The sequence below is a fragment of the Rhamphochromis sp. 'chilingali' genome (assembly GCF_963969265.1).
Source record: "Rhamphochromis sp. 'chilingali' genome assembly, chromosome: 2".
Taxonomy (NCBI): Eukaryota; Metazoa; Chordata; class Actinopteri; order Cichliformes; family Cichlidae; genus Rhamphochromis; species Rhamphochromis sp. 'chilingali'.
In genome coordinates, this window is record NC_137930.1 from 9496356 (window position 1) to 9520209 (window position 23854).

A 23854-nucleotide genomic window follows, 5' to 3' on the forward strand; every position below is an offset into this window, starting at 1 on the left:
TTTACTTTTAAATTATATGGATAATAGACACCCTACACATTACAGTGGATTGATATAGCTCAATTAAATCTTCTCTATAGGTAACTGGAAACCCTTTTGAAACTGTGCCATAAACTACTTAAACGCTTCAACTTTGCAATAATATCATTTACAACTGATCACGGAATATTTAGGACCAAAGAAATTTCACAAGCTGACTTGACTTGTTCTTTCACAACTGTTTGCAAAGACATACTGCATGGTTGGGTGCTTGATTTGATTGATTGATTTGATGTGTGGCAAATGGACTGAAAACACCTGAATTCAAAGATTACGAGATTTGGCCCAGTACTTTTGTCCTTATGGCATAGATTGCATTAGTTACTGGAAGAACTTTGGATTGAATTTAATCTGGGTCATTGTTTCTGGCTATGCAACCTCAGATTCAGAATTCCTTCAGTTTACTTGATGTGTATAGGTTTACTGCCTGCCACAACAATTATTCATTGGGATCTACAAATAAAAGTGGAAGGAAGTAGAGACAGTGAGCCCAGTGGAGGCAACAAAGTTGCAAATTTCTTCATCAAATTTTGGGAAGCTTTCATTCAAGCCAAAGAGTTTAACTTGTGCACATTTAAATGAGTACTTCAGGGGTTCAAACTGGAGCTGGATATGTAAATATGAAGTATAAGCATAAAAAGACCATTCTCTTTAAAAAAAATAAGCATAAAAGCATAAGGGACGGTAATATGAAAAACATCTTGAGCCTGTAGACATTTTGTGGCTGTCAGTCAAACACACTTGGAAGGACGAACCTGCTGCATAGTGCAAACAGTTGGTCCCCATAAAGGAACGATAAAATTGCTGTAACATTCTGAATGACTTGCACGTCTCAACCTGTGGTTCTGATTTATGGCCCAGCATGTACTAATATTTTTATTATTGGATTGTTTACAAAAAAGGCAAAGAAACTACTTCACACTCATGTTGTATATGACAGGATAAATGGAACTCGGCATGAGTATAATCTACAGAAGATTGGTCATGTGACATAAACAAAGTATTTTAAAGCATTAATAAAAATATTACTATTTCTCTTGGGGTGAAGGTGAACATATCCTGGAGAAAACATGTTGGAAATGCAGCTAAAGGGTTTTGGAGATCAGTAAAATACAAACTTTCTATGTTTTCCACCCCCTGTGTACATACTTTATCTTCCTGAGCTCTTTCCAGTTCGGAATGAGCCTGTTCAGCTCTTCTATTCCTCTGCAAGCCATCCTCCAGCCCCCCAACCTGAGAAAGAGCAAATCCAACATTCTCAAAGCCAAGCTTCTTCTTTTTTTAATGACAGACTGACAGAAGGTGAATGGTAATGTCCAGTGAGCGCTAGGTATGAATGAAAGACTCACTCTATCTGCTCTAAATGTGCGTGTCCCTTCGTGGCAGCCAGGAGATCCAGAACGCTGAGATTGTCCATTGCTGTGACAATCTCATTCAGCCTGGTACACACACACAAAATGTATTAGTTATGTTAGGTAGATGTGTATTTTGATGAGGATTTATAGCCATGGGAATATGATCTGTATGTTAGAAATGCATAAAAGGCTTTGACATATGCTGACCAGGCACCTTGCCAGCTACATTTTACAGCTTAGCGCTATGAGAGAACTGGGAACGATAAGGGACAAATTTGTCCCTGCGGTGGGGGGATTAGTAGGATCAGATCCTACTAATTAATTACGAGGTTCATAAGAGCCTGATGACATGCTGGTATGACAAACAGCACCAACATTGGCCAACAAAAAGCATCATGTGCATTATAGTGTAAATGCAGAGTGAAGTGCACTATGGTGAAAACAGCAAAGATGTCTGCCTGGAAGAGTTTTGATCTCTGTTCAATAAATCCTGAAGACTATGTGGTAAAGAACAAACCAAGATTTACTTTAGCTCTTGGATTCTGACTACTGCAAAGAAACAGAGAGTGTTTCTTACCTGAGACGGCGAATAGAGTTGATATGTTTTAGAGCTCGTGCCAGACACATCCTGCTCTCCTCATTCAGTGCCACAGAATCCAAACTTAGGGTGCACAGAAAACACAGAAAAAAACTGACATTTTTTAACAGCTTCTTTATTTTATCCAACAGAAAAAACAAGCTGTATTGTTGTATCTGTGTGTGTGTGCATGCCTTACCAAAGGTCTTCAAGAATAACACACTGTCCCAGTGCTTCAATGAGCTGCAGTCCTCCAGGCAAAACACAGTGGGAAAGACTACAGCAGAAAAGTTCCATTGTGAACAAATGTTTATTCACTGTGTGTAACATTTTACAGCAGCCTAAATATAAGTTCATATTCTAGACATTATTTTTCACACAGTCATGTACATCCACACTCATCTTATATATCATAAATGCTTACTTAAGTGATCGTAGACAGGGCAGAAACCTGGTCATATTCTGAGCTGCCGTCTCACTAATCTGATGACCCGACAGACTGGAAGAAACAGAGGATGGTTAGAGCCCCCCAGTGCTCGGTGTAACACATTCTGAAGTAACTCTTACTGTAATCACATTACATTTTTCAGTAATATATTACTACTATATTACTAAATTTAGTATTACATTACATTTACTTATGTTGCTACTTGCATTACAAAGGCTCAATAGGCCAGACAGACAAAAAGGAAAAAAACAAAAAACATCTAACAAGCCTTTATTTTTCTTGTGTTTGTGCTACAATCAGCTGGTAGACGATCACTTTTTGGCACAACACCTGGAGCTAAGGGGGCAAAACAATCGCATGAGTGCTGCTGTTTGACTGAGGAAGAATAAAGTAGTCGTGGTAAGCCAATCACATGACCACTTAAAGATGACAAAGCAACAAGGTGATATATACCAGTTTTTAAATTGTGTTGATGGGCCACGTAAAACCAGAGTCATGATAAACAATATATACGCGGCGTTTTTTCCTCAATAGTTTCGTCACGTTTACTGTCTAAGGACAGCGCAGCGAGCACTCTCTGCTTATGAGCAAAAAAATTAAAACAAAAAACAGCCTGTTCGTGTTGGTGGAAAAATGTACCATGTTGACCGATCAAAAAATGATATGGCAACATGACATGTGGTTGTTTAGGAAGAGGGGGAAGTTTTAGGAGTGACGGCGAGAGGGAGAGAGAGAGAGAGAGACAGCAGAAAAAGAGAGAGAGCGAGTTTTGAGATGTGAGAAATTTGCGACGTTTAGCATGTTTGGAGCGTCTAGTTCATGTGTTGTCTTGTGTAGTTAGTGTAGTGGTGTGGATAGTTTTGTGTTGTGTGTCAGAACAATGAGGTGACTGCTGAATGAAAACAGGAGGAGTGATACACCTGCTGCTGTCAGACCTGCAGGTATCAGGCTGTGATGTTCTCCTTCATAGTGGACAGAAATATTTGGAGTGGCACAAATAATTTGTGTGACATCTTATTGAATGCAGAACAGCTGATTGTTCTGTAAATAGTTTGAAATGGTTATTAAAAAAAGGGTAAAATGTAAATGGCTGCAAATAACTTTGTTGTTTGCAAAACTTTAGGATAGGATTTTAAGATTGACAATTTATTTTTGCATTTAAAGTTATGAAATATGTTTCATTAAACATGTTTGTGGTTGTTACAGTAAAAAATATCACTTTTTCTACTCTGATTTGATGTTTTTTGTTTGATTTTAGCTCAATTGTGTTAACACAGTATGTCAAAATGAAAACATAACTGTAAATTCAGACACGTGAGGTTGTGCTGAAAAGGATGATACCAAACAAGGCAAAGTAAATAGTTTTTAAAGGTGAAATGTAGAGGAAACATCAAAAGTAGTTAAAATGGCCAATTCTACCCTGGACCCCAGAGGGATAAACATTTTTTTAAAGTAACGCAATAGTTACTTTTCAAGTAGTTAATTACTTTTAGAATCTTGTAACTTAGTTACTAACTTTTTTGAAGAAGTAACTAGTAACTATAATTAATTACTTTTTCAAAGTAACTTGCCCAACACTGGTGACAATGCATTTAGATCATTATACAGAGTAACATGAAAGTAATGTAACGAATATTGTAACAAATCCTTCCTTTGGTGAGAAATTAAGTAATTTACTGCATCACTTTTAATTACTTTACATTACTTTGAGCAGTGAGCCTCTACATTGGATCCACCTGTCCACAGAAGATCATGAAAACAGTTCACCAGGGGGTGTGAAGGGAAAGGTGTTTATTTATCATACTGGGCCTTTATTCTGGGCCTCACCAACAGAGATGGGCAGTAACGCGTTACTTGTAACGCGTTACTGTAATCTGATTACTTTTTTCAAGTAACGAGTAAAGTAAGGGATTACTATTGCAAAAACGGTAATTAGATTACCGTTACTTTCCCGTAGGAACGCTGCATTACTGCGTTACTAAAACCGTGATTTTTTGCGAGAATGTCTCATGACAGTGACGTAAGCGAGTGCGACCTTTGTGAAAACAGCTGTGTGCAGATCAACAATGGATCACATATCGATTGTGGGAGAGAGTATGAGCGTGCAGCATTTAAAGCGTGGAAGTACTGACCTTACTTTGAGTTTGATTCCATAAAAAGTGACAAAAACATTAGCGTCCATCGTGCGTGGGAAGAAAACTTATTTTTACAGCGAAAAAAACCCCTAAACTTCCAAGCAAGCACCGAGTGCGCTACGACGTAATGGGAAACTCACAGAGAAACTCGCGGATTCTTCAACTGACCACGACACACCTGCACCAGGGCAAACCTCCGCCTGCCCCACTCCTGCTTTACAGGTGAAAATAGAGCAACAGGACCGCTGAGTCTTTGACTTTATTTATTTTCTGCTGTGTTTTACTTGCATCTATTTGAAAGAGTGAGTGTAAACACAAAAACTATTTTATTTTATGTGCTGGAATGTGCAGAAAATAGGTTTAAATGTTAAACTAATTTATTCAAGTCAGAGAATGTTGCATATAATTACATTTTTGCTTGATGCATAAAGTTAAAAGATTAAAACTGATAAAACAAGTTAAAAAAAAGAGAGACTTTTCCATTTGATTACATTTTGTATGATGGGTTATGCAGAAAAGGTAGAATTGGGCTGAAAGATCTATCGCTTTATCACCTCTTCAGGTTGTAAATCGTGTTTTTAAAAAGTAACTAAGTAACTAAGTAATTAATTACTTTTAAAAATAAGTAATCAGTAAAGTAACGGGATTACTTTTTGGGGGAAGTAATCAGCAATTAGTTACTGATTACTTTTTTCAAGTAACTTGACCAACACTGCTCACCAAGAATGGCTTATATATTTGGGTTTTTTATGAGCCTGTCACTTCTTCCTCCACGTCTTCACTACACTTGTTAAATACATATACCAAGTTTCTGACTAAAAGCTCGTTGGGAACTACTGTATTGGTGAAAAATACTGTTTTATGCCTTTGAAACTGTGCTAGCTTTGACATTTATCAACTAAATGAGAACAAATTATGCTCCAGGCTGCTAGTAATGAAAATAGTTCTTTGCCAAGTTTTATGTGTAGGCACAGCACTGGTTCAACTTGAGTGTCTTTTCTGCGTTTGAACAATCCATGAGTCAGTGTTAAATGGCTGAATAAAAAACACTCCTACAAAAACGTTCAGGTACAAGAAAATCTGGTTTGCTGGAAACATATTACAAAGAAATAAAGGGTGGCTCATTACTTTTGCACAGCACTATAGGTAGCGCTGTGGAGCAGTCATTAGCAGTACTGATGGTGACCGAACAAAGGGAAACAGAGGAAAGTGTTATAATTCCTCCTTAAATTGGGAACATTATAAAATCCTAACAGCAGTTATGACAATCTGAGATATGGCCACCTTTTCAAGGTTTTGGAATCATGCAATCCACAGCTGCTTTTTTATATTATTATCATTATTATTTTTATGAATGCTCTAATTTCCCAGATATCCTGAATGGAGCATTGGCCATGTAGGTATTTGTAATGTCCAGTGGAAGAGTGTTGCTAAATGAATGAATCAATAGGGGAATTGAAAATTAATGTTCTAAAAATGCTTCGGACAAGTTCTAAAATGTGTTGCTCACTTTAAGTGCTGAATTGTGTTAGGCTGCAGGAAGACCTGTGACAATGTCTCGAGCACAGTCACATCACTCTCTTTGGAAGCAATATTGTGGATGACAGAGAAAATAGTTGTTATAGGAGATCTTTAAAAGTCAGGTTGGTCAAATTTGAAAAGGTTCTGACCTGAGTGAAGTGAGATTGGGCAACCGGGGAAGAACAGAACAGAGAAACTCAGCTCCCTCTACACCGAGGCTGTTGTGGGAAAACCTGAATGGGAACAAACATTTTTTTTTTTACTAATTTATTTCCCTTGAGTACTACAGAGCACATGCCAATGTTAAATACTGAAATGTGACTACTTACTCCAGTTCTGTCAGAAATGGACAACTGAGGATGACGCTCTCTATGGCTGCAAGCTGATACACATTTACTGCACAGTCCACAAGGCTAAAGCAGAGAGATAAGAGGAATTCGTTTTTCCTTTATACTGTCTTTACTTTCAAAGGAATTCAGCCAGAGTGTGGTGTAAATTAATACAATTTACTAGAAAAAAAGAACAACCTTTACAACAGTGGGCTTTTTCTTTTTTCCTGCAAGGAAAGCTAAATATATAGCATATACACTGAGTAATATAGCAGTGCGTGGAGGCTGTAATCAAAGTGTGCATTCCTTGCAGGTATCATGAAAATGTAAAATATAATGTATAAAATAAAAAAGCACCCAATTTTCTTTATGGCACTCGATTGAGCTGCATTTCCAGAGAGATCACTGCAAACAAACAAGCAAAAGACACAAATCAAAAATCGGAATCATTTGATTTCTAGAAACATTAAATTCAAAATAACTGTTATTTTATATTTACACTTTAATCAATAAACTCCCGAAGAGTACAGCTGCTGTCTATATAACAATCATTAAACAATAATCATTACCTATCTGTCGTCAGTCCAGTGGAACTGGTCAGGTGGAGTGTGTTTTGATGAATCCTGGAAAATGAATATAGTTCACAGCTTTGACACACATACTGTATCTTTATTTGGGGAATGTTACAATATGTTTGATTTGTTTAAAAGGAGCATTTCCTGATATCTGTGTTCATTTGCATCTATATGCATATCTTACCTGACAGTTTGAATATTGCTATTGAGTTGCAAACAGTGGAGCATTAATCCAACCGCTTTCTCAGCGCTGATCCAACGCTCCTCAATACTGAGTAGAAAAGCACGTGTAATACACTCATTATAATTCAATGCTTTAACAGCCGTTCACTGAACAGCCATGACTGATTTGGATAAGTTGTAGTTTGAAAAAAGCCTGAAAACATTGACAGAAGAGATAATAGTAAAGATTCTTTTGTCTCACCTGAAAACACATCCACTTTGACTGAAGCTCAGCAGCTGTAGGAAATGTTCAGTCTGCTCCAGTAAGCTGTGGTTTAATCTGCAGATGAACCACAGACATATCACTATGTACTTTCTGATCATGGTTAGATAATGGAGGCCAGAAAGGAAGGTTAAACCCTGAATACCCTGAGACTCTTAGCATAAAGAGACTTTTAATAAATAATAGATGCATTTCTAATCAGTTCCTTGCTGTCTTAATGCATGCTCAATCATCCTGGTAAGAAAATCCCAAAAAGGTTCATCTTAGCGTTTTAAGTGGGAGAAACGTTTCGTCACTCATCCAAGTGACTTCTTCAATCTTAGCTGACTGCAGGTTTTTCCAACCTTATAAACAGTACATTTGCACAATATCTGAAACTAGCACCACTGAATGAGCAATGGGCTGTGAGGTCAGTGACTTGATCATTAATCAGGCAATTTCTTGCTGGTAGTTTCAAATCTAAAATGTTAACAAAGAAATATGGCCTTGTTGTGATCTTTCCATATTTTACAAGAAGTCAGTTTATGAACCAGTTTTATTAAGTGTAATAACTAATTAAAAAGAGGCCATTGTTTTTATCTGATGAAACCCAAAAATTTGTCTTAAGATTGAGGGATACTTACTCCACTTTGGCCAGATGGGGACAACTGGACACAATCTCTGCTAATCGGATCAGATGTTCATGCTTCAAACTACCTTCCCTGATTCTGATGGAGAAATAAAGCAGAGAAGGCAAAAAAAAAGCATAAAGAAATTTAGATTTTTGCAAAGTTAGTGCCAAATCCAAAATGTACTAAAATCTTTAAAAGGCCTTAACCTCTACTAAGCCCCCAAATTACATTGTAATAGTATTATATACTGGACGTTTATTGAGAGCTGGAGGACGCTGAACCCTTGTTACTGTGAGTGCTAGAGTTAAGGAAGGTACTTTCAGAGCTGCTAAAATCGATCAGACACCAGAAACTAATTATGTCTTCGAATATTTACATTCTAAGGTTCACTGCTATGCTCAGCTCTACTTCTGACATGCAAAGTCAGTTCCTTGTCGCCCACAGTGTGCAAGCTGGATTTAGAAGTTTTCAGCCGTTCATCTTTGCTGATGCAGTCAGTCAGTTTACCGACTCAGTGCATGAACCTTCAGATGTAGAGAGAGTTCACATATCTGTGCATACCGGTGAGATGTTTCCTGTGCTGCTCACGCAGGAAAAATTACAAAGCCAAAGGAGAGAGAGTCTGATTTTTTTTCACAATGACACTTTGTTACTTTGAATACATCAGCTGTTGACTTATACAATCAGACCACATGTAAGTTTCCTTTTGTTCTTTTCTGTCTGCACACTAGTGCTGCATGGAGCTCTGCACGTCTGCATTAGTTCACGCCTCCTCTCAACATTTTAACACTCTTCAAATTTCCTGTCTACGTTGCCCTAAGTGGTGACTTTCACCACTTAGGGCTATTGTGCTTTAGCACTAAACTTTAGTGCTAAAGTTTCATGAGTGTTAATGAGTTCATCAGCTCATTTTTTTTTTTTTACTTTATCTGAAATGAAAATGTTTAAAATTTTTACTGGTTTCTTTTTTGCTGTATACAGCAAAAAACCAGTAGGTGTGAATTCTGTGTTTTTACTCGAGTCACTGTGCTCACCTCATCAAAGTGACTCAGTGGTTGTAGCTCAGGTGGCAGAGCAGGTCAGCCACTAATCAGAAGGTCGGTGGTTCGATCCCAGGCTGCTTCCTGGCTGCATGCCAAATATCCTTGGGCAAGATACTAACCCCATGTTTGCCTACTGGTGGTGGTCAGAGGGCCCGGTGGCGCCTGTGTCCGGCAGCCTCGCCTCTGTCAGTGCGCCCCAGGGCAGCTGTGGCTACGATGTAGCTTGCTATCGCCAGTGTGTGAATGTGTGGGTGAATGACTGAATGTAGTGTGAAGCGCTTTGGGGTCCTATGGACTAGAAAAGTGCTATACAAATGCAGGCCATTTACCATTTAATACGGGCACCGTTTCAGGATCAGAGTCAGTGTTTTGAAATTTTGGATGGAACTCCTACCTCAGAGTTTTTTCCCGAGTTTCATTTTGTCTGAACCAGATGAGGCATCGCTCTTCTTCTCCTAAGCTACCAGCAGACATCAGAAAGTAGAGTCCATGGACAAAGAGAGAGACATGGACAAATATTTCATTATAGATTACTTAGAAGAATTCCATTAACTTCTTTCCTTTGTGCAGACTTACCTCACTTCCACACCAGAGACATTAGCACAGGTACACAATGTGCTGGCCACAGCCAGCAGCCCCTGCTGGGTCAGTCTGTTGTTAGTGAGACTGCACATGAAGATTCAGAAAAGAATTAGTCTATATTTTACTCATTAACTACAATACACATCATTTCTAAATATTGTAGCTTCATACTCTCAGTCTACCTGAGGTTTAATTTATTATATATTCAGCAGACAATATATTAGGTACACCTAGCCATGTTCAGAATCACTTAAATCACCTTTTTTATTAACCCATTCAGATGTTCACTTTGAACTGCATTAGGGCATCTTCACCTTATATACATGCCTAAATACATGTTGCTGTCATGTCACTGACTGATTAGATATTTGTGTCAACAAGCATTTAAACAGGTTAACTAATAAAGTCGGTGGTGCGTGTACATTTAAGTATTTTTTACTCTTCTGCTCTATATTTAATATAGAACTTAATATGTTTAAAGTCTTACTTGACATAGGTGCTGATTTTTAGCCTTGGTAGGGAATGCACAAAAGAGCCCACGTCTTCATCTTCCAGCTGGTTACTTGACAAACTGTGATGAAAGAAAAGCAGAGCTGAGCATCCTTACTGGATAAAAGCTCAGGAAGAAAACACTGGACTATCCATGGCTCCATGGGTGTGTGGTTATGATTCTAAGATTGTGTGTCTAAATGTTTGTGTGGCTCATACTCAAGATCTGAAAGCTGGGGACCCTGCTGCAGGATCTCAAGAAGTTTCTTCAAGTGGTCACCCTTCAGGCAAAAATGAGTTAACCTGTGTTACACACAATCAGGGAGACAAAAAAAAACATAGCACATGAAGTTGATTAATTACTAGTTATAGTAATTATTGTAAGATGCCCTCTTTTACCTGAACTTTCTAATTCTGCGGTGATTAAACTGGCAGATTGTAAAATACAGGACACCCAATGTGCTTCACACTATATAATATTGTCTTTTTCAATGAGTACCATAAAATCTTTAATTAAACTGCGCATTTCTACAGTTCTATGTATAAAACAGAAAATGACAACATATATTTTCAGTCAAATTCTAAAATAAACACAGCTTGAAATGCAGTTTAAAATGAGCAGCTAAAACTGCTATAGTGCATGAGCCGTGAATACTTGGGTAAGTGACAAAGTGAGCGGTCTGAAAACACCTACAAATGTTGTTAAGTCATCAGTAAGCAGTGAAAATGTTGCGGATCACAGACCTGCAGCTCACTTGTTCCACTTTCACTGTATCAAAATTGATGAAGGAGTCACCCCGAAGGCTAAAGAAGAGATCAAAGCAGCAATTAACCAAAACAGGTCAGTTAGAGAATTAAAGTAATTGCAGCTACAACTAAAAAGTGTGGTAGGGAAAGGAGCATCACATGAACACTCAAATATGGCATGGTGTGTTGTGATGAGTGCCACAAAAGTATTCACTGTACCTGAGCTCAACCGACGTCACTCGCTGACTGTGATTCAAACAGCTGACCAGCTCGAGTGCATCGGTTGCAGATGTGATGCTCTGTCTGACACTATTAGGAATACAGAATGAATATAGTATATTTCATTTGATGAGGTTCTTAGTATCTTACACAGTCTGAAAATAATTTCCAAACATAGTTCATAGAATAGCCACAATTTGCTTTGCCAGATTTAGCCATACAGGCTAAACTTCATCTGTAGTCTCTGGTAGGTTGATAGCGTTAATGAATAATAAAGACACCAAATGCACAAAGGCAAAATATGTAAGTGACAGAAGCATATATATGGTAAAAGAAAAACATACTGATATTATGTATTAAACATCAAAGTTTTTAATTTATAAATATCTGCAAATCTATTTTTTTGTTCTTAAAGTCATTAAATTTTAAATACTTCAGTATAAAAATAAAGACAAAAATGAATCAATATAAATAATTCATCTATAGACTGAATAAAAAGGACCAAGAATTACACCTAAAGGCATTTCAAAGTTATTGTTAACTATTTGCAGGGTTTAATTATACATTTTCATTGATGTTGTTGATGTTTTTTATCTGTAAGAGGATTTTCTCCAGTTAACTACAAGGTAATTACATAATGTCACAAACTATATATAATAAAATTAAATGAATATGTCTAGAGAAAAATTATACACTTCTAATATCACACTTCCAATTAGAGTCGACAGCATAAAGTGAAATTACAACAGAATTTCTGCAAATCTCCTTGCAGTGTAGATGAGATTGCAACGTTCTGCAATCTCCTATAACAATAGTGATCTTCCATAATTTTTTTGTTTTATGGACCTAACATATACCCTGTGATAGGAATAGCATAGATACCCATTAGTTAAAAATAACTACACTTAAAATCACCTTCCAAATATTCAAATTTTGTGCTCAGTAATCTCAGTAGGGTGTCCTTTAAAAAGTACTCAGCAGCTTTTTTCCATATCTTCACATCTTTTCCCTACTGCACATCCGCATAATCTGACTGTCTATTGCAGGTTGTAATCCAGTGTTATTATTAATACTTGCATTAGTGTGTATGCCTTACTTGAGTCTCTGCAGTGACGTCATCTCTGGCAACACTTTGAGAAGATTCTTGATGGCTTTGTCGGTAAGTGAACACTGAGATAACCTGACAGAACACATTAGTGCATGAACATGAACGTGTTCAGTCACTACTTTAAATACTGTTGAATAATTTGCAGATATACAATAATAAAGCTTACTCTAACTCCCAATGGAAGCGACTCTGGACCAATTTTCTACATACTTTGGTTATATCAGATGGTAGGATGCTGCTGTCCTTTACTCTAGAAAGAAAAATAAAAGGGGATCATTCTTTTGTATTCATAGTCAGAGGTCAGATTTGTACTTTTCTGCATGTCTTTATTTGCTCACTGTACCGGAACATCTTCAGCTGCTGCTTGTCATCACTGACATAGAAATACAGTAGAGAGTTAGATTATTAAACAGAAAAACTAAACGGAGACAACAAGAATCAGACTGTGTGAACGTTTGCATAGATGCAGGTCTTCTACCTTTCATCTGGGCAGAACTTTAGATTGACTTCCTCTTCGCCTCCGCCACTGTAAAACCAACAGAGCACAACAGCCAATTATAATTAACCTGACTGATTACTGTAAAACTATATGACCAGTGTTGGGCAAGTTACTTTGAAAAAGTAATTAGTTATAGTTACTAGTTACTTCTTCAACAAAGTAACCGAGTTAGTAACTGAGTCACAATATTATAAAAGCAACTAATTACGAGGAAAAGTAACAATTGCGTTACTTTAAAAAAATGTTTAAATATGTATAAGAATCCCCTCTTAATGGAACTTACTAAAATACAAACATATAAATAGCTAAACATACTTGAAAATACTAAAATATATATTCAGCTGTTTGTTATAAAACTGAAAATATAATTGAAATAAATGGGCAGTTAACAGAAGGAACTAATAAGAAACATTGTACACTAATCTAAACTATTCAAATGTTACTTTATGAAAATATGAAATAAAACACCAATCAGATAAACTCTAGATAGAACAATACAACACACTATGACTACCATGACTACCTTACTCTTCCTCAGCCAATCAGCAGCACTCGTGCGATTGTTTCGCACCCCTAGCCCCCGGTAAGATGACATAAGCGTCAACCATCTGTGTGTTTAAAAATAGTAACACACCCACACCGCTTTTTTTTCTTAGTAATGGTAACAGTGTTTTAACGATAGTAAAAGTAATTCGTTAGATTATCTGTTACTGAAATAAGTAACAGCGTTAGTAACGCTGTTTATTTTAATGCAGTTATTCCCATCACTGTATATGACATGTAGTATTGTATGTAATTATGTATTTATAGTATTTTTCAAACAGATAGATTTTTTAAACCCAGACCGGGATAAGAGGCACAAACAGTTGGGTAAAGCAGCTCTTGGTATCATTAAATAGCTACAATGTAAAACAAAGATTACCTGATGTGAATTTCTGTTAAGGTGTTATACGAGCATAGAGCTGCAGCCAGCATTACCACCCCTTCCATGTTGATGTCATTTTTACTGGCACTGGAAAAAACAAAAGCAATTAGCACAAGGAAGTTGGTGTTGGCTGTTTGGAACCTGTTTGGTGAGAAAACAGCTTACCATTTGCCTACCTACTTTGTATATCTCAATGTAAAAAACAAAGAGTCATCTTTCTATTGAAATACTCGCAAATTACTAGAGAGGCAATAGAGGGAAATTCCACCACCAGGGTCACTTACAATATAGTTGTTGGTATCTTTAGCTATAAATATCTCAAGGAAAGCTTTAAAAGAGGTAGAATTATTAATTAATTATTAGTTATAATGATTGTGTGTGAGCATTGTGACAGACTAGCAGCCTGTCCAAATATCTACCCCCCTACAGACACCCTATGCCACCCTATGACAAGCTCCAGCCTCGGTCAGAGAGAATAAATGCATGCGTGTGAGCTTACTTAATTTCCTGGATTTTGCTAAGACGAGGCAGGAAATCCAACAACTTCTTCAGACCCTTGTTGCCTAAACAGTTACTGGACAAACTGAAAAGAAAGGTTAAAAATGCTTTACAACTCAGTGTTTGTACATTTATCAAGAGAACATGACAAAAATGAGTCAGTATATCAATATCAGTAGTGCACACACACCTGAAATGTGTAATGAGTGTGAACAGTGGTCTCTTTTTCCTCTAAATGTGATACATTTGTTGAGATCTTTCTATTAATACTACAAATTACAGTTATTTACAATATTTATATATAATTAAATATGCGTGTGTGACATGCATAATAAATTTGTTAAGCACTGTATAAGCTATCTAATGGTTACCTGTAAGCAAAAACCATGATGGTGCATCATTTAAGAGGTGGTTTAGGATGATGCTCAGTTTACTTCATAAACTGAGCATACACTGTCATTTTTAGAATAATGTCCAAGACATCAGTTTTTAACACAAATGTGTAGTAGAAAGTTTTTTTTGATTGCCCGACACACTTTGTAAATATCTTTCCTTTCTTTGCACCATTATCTTCGTAATTGTAGACACTTGTATTCATACGGCTCCCCCTGAAAACTTTCTAGGCTTTTTACACATAAATTTATTATCTACTAATTAGAAATGGTCCTATTTTTATTATCTGTCCATGGTGTGTGCACTTTCATGGTTCTTGCTCATCTTACTCCAGCATAGTGAGATCAGAAGAGGTTCCCAGACATCTCAACACACTTTCCAGATCAGCAGGATACAGATTGCAGAAGCTGAGGCTGAAAGACGCAAAAGCTGAATGATTATCATTAATACTGATGACATATCATTATTGGACAAAGGATACACCTGAACAACCCATTATAACAATTAAAACATTAAAACTTTTTGCTAGATAACTGATGGTCTGTTGGTTACCAGCTTAAAATGATCGCTTTACTCATTCTAAATGCTACCCTACTATTGTTCTGCAACATCAAATATATTGTTGTTGTAAGCTTGTGTTACAGAAGCATTAACATACCAGAGAGATTTGGATATTCCGCTTGCAGGTTTTTCCCTTCCCCTAGCAAACACAATAGACACCTTAACAGGAACCTGTAATCTGCAACATAAAGAAACATTCAGATACAGAGCAGAGATGACAGCAATAACTCTAACATAAATCTAATTTTGCATTTCCTGGTACAGTATGTCTAGAAGTTCCTGCAACTATGGTTGCTAAGATTAAATGCGTGTTTGTACCTGACATGAAGCTCCATCACAGGAGGATAATCAGACAGTAGAGCAGTCAGAACCACCAAACCCTCCACTGATGAGCAGCTGTCATTAATGCTGAGAAAAGATTGTAAAACATCAGCTAAATGCTGCTGGGTTTTATGTGCAGGTATAGCAAAGTGCACAGCAAGCACAACACAAAAAATTGATTTATTTTAAAACCTAGTCTTACATGAGCTTGTCAGTAATGCTGAACTTTGGCAAAAACTCAGTCAGTGTCCTTAAAATGTCTTCATCCCACTGGCCTCCAGACAGACTAGAGTGCAAAGACATACAGTAAAACAGCCACACACATTGACAGGCCTTTGGCTAGCATTCATTTACCAATGTAATATGCACACAGTGTAGTTTGCAGATTGTTCAACTACTTTAGCAGAGGGAAAACAGTAAGTCAATAACTAGTGCATTGTTGCTATTCTATTCATTACTGATGTTGTCTGTGTCATCTGCTCTGAATAGGTTTTTCTAATTATGAAGGTGTGTACTTATGAAATCTTACTCTAGGACAGACAGCGCAGGGCATTGAGCCAAGGATTCAGCAAGTTTCTGCATCTCCGACTTGTTCCAATTCTGGTTCAGCAAGCTGGAGAAAAATGACACCATCATAATGCAAATGTCCATGATACAAAAAACCTCAAAAATACTAAACTGTGACATTTAGAGTCACATTTAAATCAATATCCATTGTGGACTTGCTACATGTATATCTTTGTACTACATTGTTGATGCTCAATAAACATTTAAAAAAAAAAAATTAAAACTAAAAAAATAAATCAACATCCACATAAACGTCCTTTCTAGTCACGATCTTTTGAAGCCAAAAACAAACAAACAAACAAAAGAAAACAATAAAGGTGAATGCACATTTGGCTGACACCCATTTAAAGGTGCAAAGTTCATCAAGGAAACTGGCAAATCTCTGTGGTAAGGCAGTTACGGTAAACTGACTTGTTTGTTTCATATCTTACCTGATTGTTGATTCAAGTATAGATTTATGGCTGTAGAGCGGAAAATATAAATATATCAGAATTTTACTATGTTCATTTTATTGCTTTATTTAGTTTATAAGCATAAAAGTCACCTGTTCATATCTGACTTTTGGAAGAAAGTTACTGTCAAGTCTTTGATCCCCCTGCAAAGAAAAAGAACCTGGACTGGAGTACACGTTTATGACACACTTATGTTTACCTGGTCTTGTCATTATAACTTCATCAATAGCAATCAGCTACTTTGAATTTCAGGAATCTCAAATCTCTATGACTGAGAAAATATTAATAGTGCAGTGAGCATTACTGACAAAAGCGAGTTAAAATGTGTGTAATTTTTATTTCTTTTAAACAACAATCCGTGTGCCATAACTGTGCCTTAACCGCCACTTCGTGTGCATGTGTGTGTGGTCTTACTCTGCATGAACATGTTGGATGTTCAAACATGAAGACATCGTTTTAATAAGACAGTCGACTGCATTCAGGGTTGTGCTGTTTCGTCCCAGCCTACAAAGAAGCACACACACATATGATCACCACACAAAGTCTTCTGCATTGTTAAGTACAGACGAGTCTTTGCATTAGAAATGTGAGAACTTACGCTACATTCGAAAGGTTTTGTAGTTTGGTAAAAATCTCTGCAATGCGACTGATTCCTTCATCCCTCAAATTGTTGTCACTTACGCTGAAAAAAACCCCCAGAAGAAAAATGAGCAGAAACTTTAAGCTCAGCATTATTAAAAGCATCTGGATAATCGAGCAGTAAGCTAATCGTGCACTATATTGAACAACAGAAGATATACTTGATATCAGTGATGTGTGGACACTCCTGAAGACCAGAGGCCAAACTAGCTGCTCCAGTAGCAGTCAGGCTGGCACCAGAAAACCTTGTGAACACAAACACAAACAGGTAATTATTGTCGTTAAGGGACAATTACCTTTAATATATTTTTCGCAGGAATAAAGCAACGATATAAAACATACTCTAGTTTTCGCAGGGATGTGAATTTAGGCAAAACAGACGACAACTTCTCAGCAAACTTGTCCCCATATTTGCGGCTGTGAAAACTGTAAGGACACATAGTGAATTATTCATAAGGAAGCATCAGATTAGAAACTGCAAAAAGAAAAACAATCAGTTCAAAGCCTCAATTTAAAACAAACAAACTGCTTTTTACCAGCATCTCTATAGTTGATAGAATATTTCTTGATGCTGCTATGTTTTTAATTACAAATTATTATCTAAGCCGCCAGGTGGGAAATTCCAATGCTTAATCTTTTCTTGAATGTAGTATTTTAATTAAAGAGGATAAAACAGACTCGGATTCCCAGAATCATAATATGAGATGAGATCTATTTGTTTAAATGTCAGTGTGAATGTCTGAACATAACTAAATAAGGAGGCATTCAAATATATAAAAAATGGTAACTCTTTCTTAAAGAGGTGGTGACAGAGACAGATTTCTGTGACGCAGGGAATCAAACTAGATTCACAGACTACAAACTGAAAGCCAAAGTAAGGTTTATAGGAGCTTTGGAGTTGTAACCTGTAATCTCTTTTAACCCTGTATAATATTTGATACATGAGATTTTGAGACCTCTATATCATCAGCATGTTTCTAAAAAAAAAAAAAAAATGAAACCTCATACATGGAAACTGTTATTTATTGATTTTTTTAATTGTCAGCATTTGTCCAATTTGTCAAATTAAAAGAAAATCAAATGTCTGGCATTAATCCATGCTTCAGGCTTTACAGGGTTAATAATTCACTCTATGTAATCCAGAATAAACTGGAACTAAATCCCCGTGACAGAGGTAATTTGATGGGATTGAACACCGGTTATATCATGTTTGCTTTACTTGTATAATTTGTACAGGGTTTGGGGGTTTACAGCAGTTTTCTGAATTATAATTTTCACATTTCTAAATCATATAATGACGGATAGTTTATTACATGTACCAACAGTATTGTTAGTGTTTTACATGTGGATGATAACAACTTTTTTTTCACTCAATAGTCTTTTCATTGGCTGCCTTCCAGGTGGCTTTTCTTGCACATGCTTTCTCTCACACTGTATACTCTCTGGTGTTTGGAGCCCATCTGGTTCTATGTATGGGTGGTCTCTATTTGTCATGTCCAAAATGAAATAAGAAATATGTGCCGGTATTCTTTTTGTTTTCATATTTGTCAAGATCAAGAACCGGGTACTGGGTTTAGGATTAAGAGTTGGATGACTGCCCAAATAAAAAATCTAGTTTAATAGCTTACTTGTGCCTGGGTGAGATAAAGTATACACATGAAATAATTATGGTGTAACTATGTGAGAACTGTAGAGAACAGCTGATAAGTTCTGCTTGCACCCTTGACTGTTCACTAGTTCTAGTCTGCACAGGAGGATCGAACCACTGTCAGTAAAACAACATTTTCTGCTCACCACAGCTGTAAATATCTATTTCAGGTACCTTCTGCATCTTGTCAACAAGATATTTTCTGTGTATAGAGTTCCTACGCTGCTGTTCTGAACATACTTATAGACTGCTGTGTACAGTCACATTTTTCCTCATTCTAATTTTCCAAGTTATCATTACAGTTTATGACTTGTATACTTATATACTGGTTCTCTTTATAACCACAAGCAGATGTACTGGTGTTCGTAATAAAATTGAGGTTTCGGTTTGTTTTACACACACATTAATGAGCTATCACTGCAGCACTTTTTCAGACACTGTCTCGCTTTACTTTTAATGTCTGAGCTGAAATCTTTATGGTCAATGCAACTTTATTTGATACCAAGATATCTTAGTTTCACAATATGTACGGGTTACGCTATATTTGTCATTAAATTCTTGTTTCGGATAAGGAAAACATCAGGAAGAGCAACTAAGGAGGGATAGCTTTCCCGCTAGACAGACATTAGATGTTAGTGTGCATAATTATATAAAATTAACAATAAAGATGTTTCAACTTTCAGAATTAGGCAGTATAAACAGATGACTAACACAATGTGACATGACAACGTGCAGCTTACAGATTTCGCTAAACAGATAGGCCCCGTCCCACCCACTCTTCAAGACATGCAAGTGCAAACTTGTGTGGAAAAACATTCTTTTTCGAGTTGATAAAGAAATACTTTCAAAGAATCAGTGGTTGTGTTTTTGCAGTTGAGTCCAGACTATTTTCTGTCTTCTTGTAACAAGAATACTGAGCTCATTCACTGTCACTGTATGACAGGTGGCCAGTCAGCTGAGGAATGTCAAAGGCAAAGCTGCAGCTCTATTAACAACAACATTCACTGCTGCTGTGTGACTAGTCCTCTCTCTGCATGTCCGTGGGCTAAACATGGGTTTTATAATTTCTGACAGATCAACACCGTCCATTTCAACACTCTCATGTGTCACAATGATGGCTTTCCAATGGTCCTATAGTGCATTCCCACAAATATCATATTAATAACCCTGTGAAACCTTTTCAAATAAATGCTGACCTGTAAGATTTAACATATCCAGGATGGTACAGTAATATAATAAAAACCCTTGTCTCAAAATCAAAATAAACTTTTGTATTCTAATTAATAGTTTATTTTTGCTAGTTTTATTTAGGTTAGCTAAAAAAAATTACACGTAGGTTTCTGGAGGGTTTTTGTTACATTTTAACTACTGTAACTCGTAAACATCTGTGTAGCCTCACCTGAGGTTATGAATGCCCTGACACCTGGCCAGAACTATTAAACACTCCAGCTCCATGGAGCACGCTCCGAAGTCCAGACCGATGTCATTATGATCGGCTGAATTAACTACGAAAGCCAGAGCTTCGATATCATTCGGTAACAGCCAGATGTTGCGCAGCTCCAGTTTGGGTCTCACACCAAAAACCTGCTTGGCGAGTTGGTGGTTCTGGCTCTCCTGAACACTGTGGCAAAGCTGGAGTATCTGGCAAAATATAGCAAAGAAAAGATCAGTAACAAAGAGACAGAAAATAAAATCTGTTTCCTGTTTTTCATTCTACCTTTGGTCCGGTCAGAGTGTTACTGTTACACATGGTTTTGAGCAATGTCAGAACAAGGTCTTGCCGTTTCTGGACCCAACTTTGGGCTCTACCAGAAACCTTGGCTAACTCAACCAGGGCTGGAGTGCATTCTGAGGAAGCCAGACCGCAAACATAGAGGTACAGTGAGTCAGTGAAGACCGTCTTCTGGTCTGATTTGGTTGTCCAGCGAGTTTTCAGACTGAATCTGAGGATATAATGAGAGGAAAGTCAACTTCTGAATTATGATGCAAATTAAAGCATGTTACAACACTGTCCAGATGATAGTTTCAACACTCTTCTGGGAGATGTGAATAATAATAATATGACCTGGCATACTTTGAAATACAATAAATAATATTATTTTAAGATTTAACAGGTAGGACAAAAACAAACAACTTCTACAGTGCAGCCTACAAAGCAAACAGAGTGGGAAGAAAGCACAGTACACCAGTTTGAATGGTTTGCATCTTTTCTTCTGTTCAGGTGCATTAATTTTACTACATTCCCCAAATGCTCACGGAATGAAACACAACAAAACCAGAACTGAACTAGTCATTTTGCAGCTGCCTGACTGATTTCAAACCAGACGCCTCCAGAACCTCACTCAGAAACATGTGAAATCAAAGGGTTAAATGAGGAAGTGTGAGCAAACAGACCTGTTATCTAATCATTTAAGGAACTGGGTATGGGTGAGGTCCTTTTTGCAATCCACCTTGTCAACTAAATATGATTAAAGTGTGAACAAATCCATATCACACATCAAAAAAATGTAGTGATTCTTTAGGGGAAACAATGTGAGATTTATTAAAATACAGCTGTATGAATAGATTTCATGGTGTTGTAAACCTGAGTGCTGCAGCAATTAAAAAAGCAATTAATTAATTAAAATTTAAGTCATTAATGAATGCGTGCCCCCTGTTTAAATACTCTAAAGCACAAGTTACTGTGTCGTGGCTGCAGTTATTTAAAAAAGTCCTAGAGAAGGAGCTTCAAGTCTATATATGTTTGGACATATGAGAATGGATCTGAAGCTGAAAAGGGGATGGAAGATGAGCTCTATAAGGGAAGGGTGCAATTTGGATGTCAGAGGGTGGAGCTTAGCATCTGTGGGCTCTGATGCAATTAAATTCCTGCTTTTAAAATGACTCGTGATAAAAACAACATCCTTTCACAAAAGAATAAATAAATCCATGAAGCTGCATTGTCATTTTTAGAGGAAGCAGTAGCATGTGGTGGAGTACAACCCGGGGTTGTGATATATGTTAAACTACATGTAGCCACATACAAGAGGCCTCTTAGCGAGTGACTGTGGTCGCCTGCTGCTTAGTTATGTCAGCTGTGCCATATTTCAATTTCAGTGCCCCCACCTTTGCACAGTCTCACAGACTCTCGCAGTGTGATTTGAGCCGTCACTTTATGCCTACATCAGTGTTTTCTGATGTAAGGACTAAGGACAAATATGTCTCGTACTGTAGCGTGCTTAACTCGCACAGCTCAGGTTGCTTCCATGGCAGAGTTATTCCTAGTATACCGTGTGACTTTACATAGTCAAATTCCATCTTGCTTTCTTCCACATATTCTAAATGAGATTCATTAATTAACTGTTGAATCTTTAAATATATTCATCATGATTCTGCTGTGTGTGTGAGCTTCTCTTTTAGCTTAGGCGACAAACTTTTGTTTCCACAGCTTTTCAAACACTCCATCACACACTAGTGTCTACCTGATCTGAAAGGAACTTATCTATTTCGGGACCAGGCAGAGACTGCCCAGCACCAAGTTGGGAGGACAGGTGTACACAGAAGCGTCATTCAGCTAGGGCAGCAACAAGAAAGGTGACCGTATTTAGGACATTTTGTTCATTTGGTTAATTAACAAAATTGTTTCCAGGATGTAAATTTGCGGATAATTTAATCAATCAATGTGTAATAATGTCGTGAATGTTATACTGTTATCTGTCATTTGAATTTGTCCCTCACCAGTGAGAGAGTAAAGTGCAGGGGTTACTGTGTATGTGCCGGTAGACTAAAATAGTATCTGGCTATTTTATTAGGTACACCTTGCCAATTTTGAGTTATACCCCCCCACCCCCCCACCCCACCCTTTGCCGTCAGAACTGTCTTTATTATTTGTGGTACAGACTCAGCAAGGTGTTTTCATGTTGCTTATACCAAATTCTGACCTTTCTGTTTAAATGTCAAAGCAGAAATCCAGACCCATTAGGCAATCTTGTTCAATTTTGGTGAGCCCATGTGACTTGTTGCCTCAGTTTCCTGTTCTTAGCTGGCAGGGTGGCACCCGGTGTGGCCTCCTGTTGTTGTAGCACATCTGTTTCAACTTGTAACTTATTCAGTGATGCTCTTGTAGACAGCTTGGTTGTAACAAGTGGTTCTTAGAATTATCAATTCTGTTCTTTCAGTTCAAAGAATTCTGCGCGTTCTCCCATCACCAACACATTTTCACCCAGAGAACTGTCACTCACTGGTTATTTCCTCTTTTTCAGACCATTCACTGTAAAAACTAGAGTTGGTTATGTGGGGAAATTCCAGTAGATCAGCATTTTCGGAAAAAAACCCAGACCAGACCATCTGGCACCAGCAACCACGCCACGTCACTTAAATCACCTTTCTTCCCAATTCTGATACTTGGTCAGAACTTCAGCAGGTCATCTTGACCGTGTTTTGATGCCAAAAGTAGAGAGCTTCTGCCGTGTGACTCCGTAGTTTCTCCATCAGGTGGGCTATATAACCTAAACAGGTCTTAACACTGCAATCATCTTAAAAATTACACCCATATTTCTCTCCATTTGGCTTCCTTACCTCTTCTTAAGCTGTGCGTCATTAACATCATTACTAGTCATGATTCTCAGTGCAGCTAAAAACTCCTGCACTGTCAGATGAATGAAGCAGTAGGCATTGGCAAGTATCCCGTCCTGACGTCTGAGCTCCACCTAACAGCAGGTAAGTAATTATGTTATTATTAATAATATCTTACAAACATGACAAGTCATCTAAAGGGACAACCTTTATCTACCCTTACTCTGTTTACTACACACAGCCCTATCTATGCCCACTGTAAGGAAACACAAATAACTTTTGCCCACTAAGCAAATCTATTAATAGTATCAATAGTATAAATAGCATGCAAACACTCGACAACAAGGATTTTGTGGACATTCACAGATATGAGGAGGACATTAATGCATGCATTCATGTCTGACCTGTGATAAGAGTCCTATTTTCAATGAAAACTTTAAAACCTCCTGTGGAATCTCTTCTTTCAAAAAGAGTATCTTGCTTTCCTCTAAGCCTCTCCAAGCCAGCTGGCTCAGCTCACACAGCTCCGATTGATACTGACTCAGAATGGTCAGTGTGGTGACAGCACTGCACG

The 23854-nt window shown here is 37.4% G+C and overlaps 1 protein-coding gene across 1 annotated transcript in view; it reads right to left on the reverse strand.

Moving 5' to 3' along the window:
- The window catches only part of nlrc5 (NLR family, CARD domain containing 5), a 38867-nt gene that overhangs the window by 4159 nt on the left and 10854 nt on the right, over positions 1–23854 (reverse strand). Inside the window, exons 10-48 of the mRNA XM_080874051.1 lie at positions 23685–23847; positions 23284–23414; positions 20444–20669; positions 20126–20367; positions 17421–17504; positions 17240–17323; positions 17038–17121; positions 16854–16943; positions 16532–16582; positions 16419–16448; positions 15950–16033; positions 15623–15706; positions 15418–15507; positions 15197–15277; positions 14868–14951; positions 14147–14230; positions 13645–13734; positions 12702–12749; positions 12567–12596; positions 12390–12473; positions 12212–12295; positions 11116–11205; positions 10894–10953; positions 10369–10452; positions 10148–10231; positions 9655–9744; positions 9473–9538; positions 8048–8131; positions 7404–7481; positions 7164–7250; positions 6974–7027; positions 6762–6809; positions 6405–6488; positions 6225–6308; positions 2396–2470; positions 2171–2248; positions 1972–2055; positions 1389–1478; positions 1189–1272 (exon numbers count right to left, since the gene is read on the reverse strand). Of these exons, the coding sequence (XP_080730177.1) occupies positions 1189–1272; positions 1389–1478; positions 1972–2055; positions 2171–2248; positions 2396–2470; positions 6225–6308; positions 6405–6488; positions 6762–6809; positions 6974–7027; positions 7164–7250; positions 7404–7481; positions 8048–8131; positions 9473–9538; positions 9655–9744; positions 10148–10231; positions 10369–10452; positions 10894–10953; positions 11116–11205; positions 12212–12295; positions 12390–12473; positions 12567–12596; positions 12702–12749; positions 13645–13734; positions 14147–14230; positions 14868–14951; positions 15197–15277; positions 15418–15507; positions 15623–15706; positions 15950–16033; positions 16419–16448; positions 16532–16582; positions 16854–16943; positions 17038–17121; positions 17240–17323; positions 17421–17504; positions 20126–20367; positions 20444–20669; positions 23284–23414; positions 23685–23847 (3432 nt within the window). The remainder of the gene's footprint in view (positions 1–1188; positions 1273–1388; positions 1479–1971; positions 2056–2170; positions 2249–2395; positions 2471–6224; positions 6309–6404; positions 6489–6761; positions 6810–6973; positions 7028–7163; positions 7251–7403; positions 7482–8047; positions 8132–9472; positions 9539–9654; positions 9745–10147; positions 10232–10368; positions 10453–10893; positions 10954–11115; positions 11206–12211; positions 12296–12389; positions 12474–12566; positions 12597–12701; positions 12750–13644; positions 13735–14146; positions 14231–14867; positions 14952–15196; positions 15278–15417; positions 15508–15622; positions 15707–15949; positions 16034–16418; positions 16449–16531; positions 16583–16853; positions 16944–17037; positions 17122–17239; positions 17324–17420; positions 17505–20125; positions 20368–20443; positions 20670–23283; positions 23415–23684; positions 23848–23854) is intronic.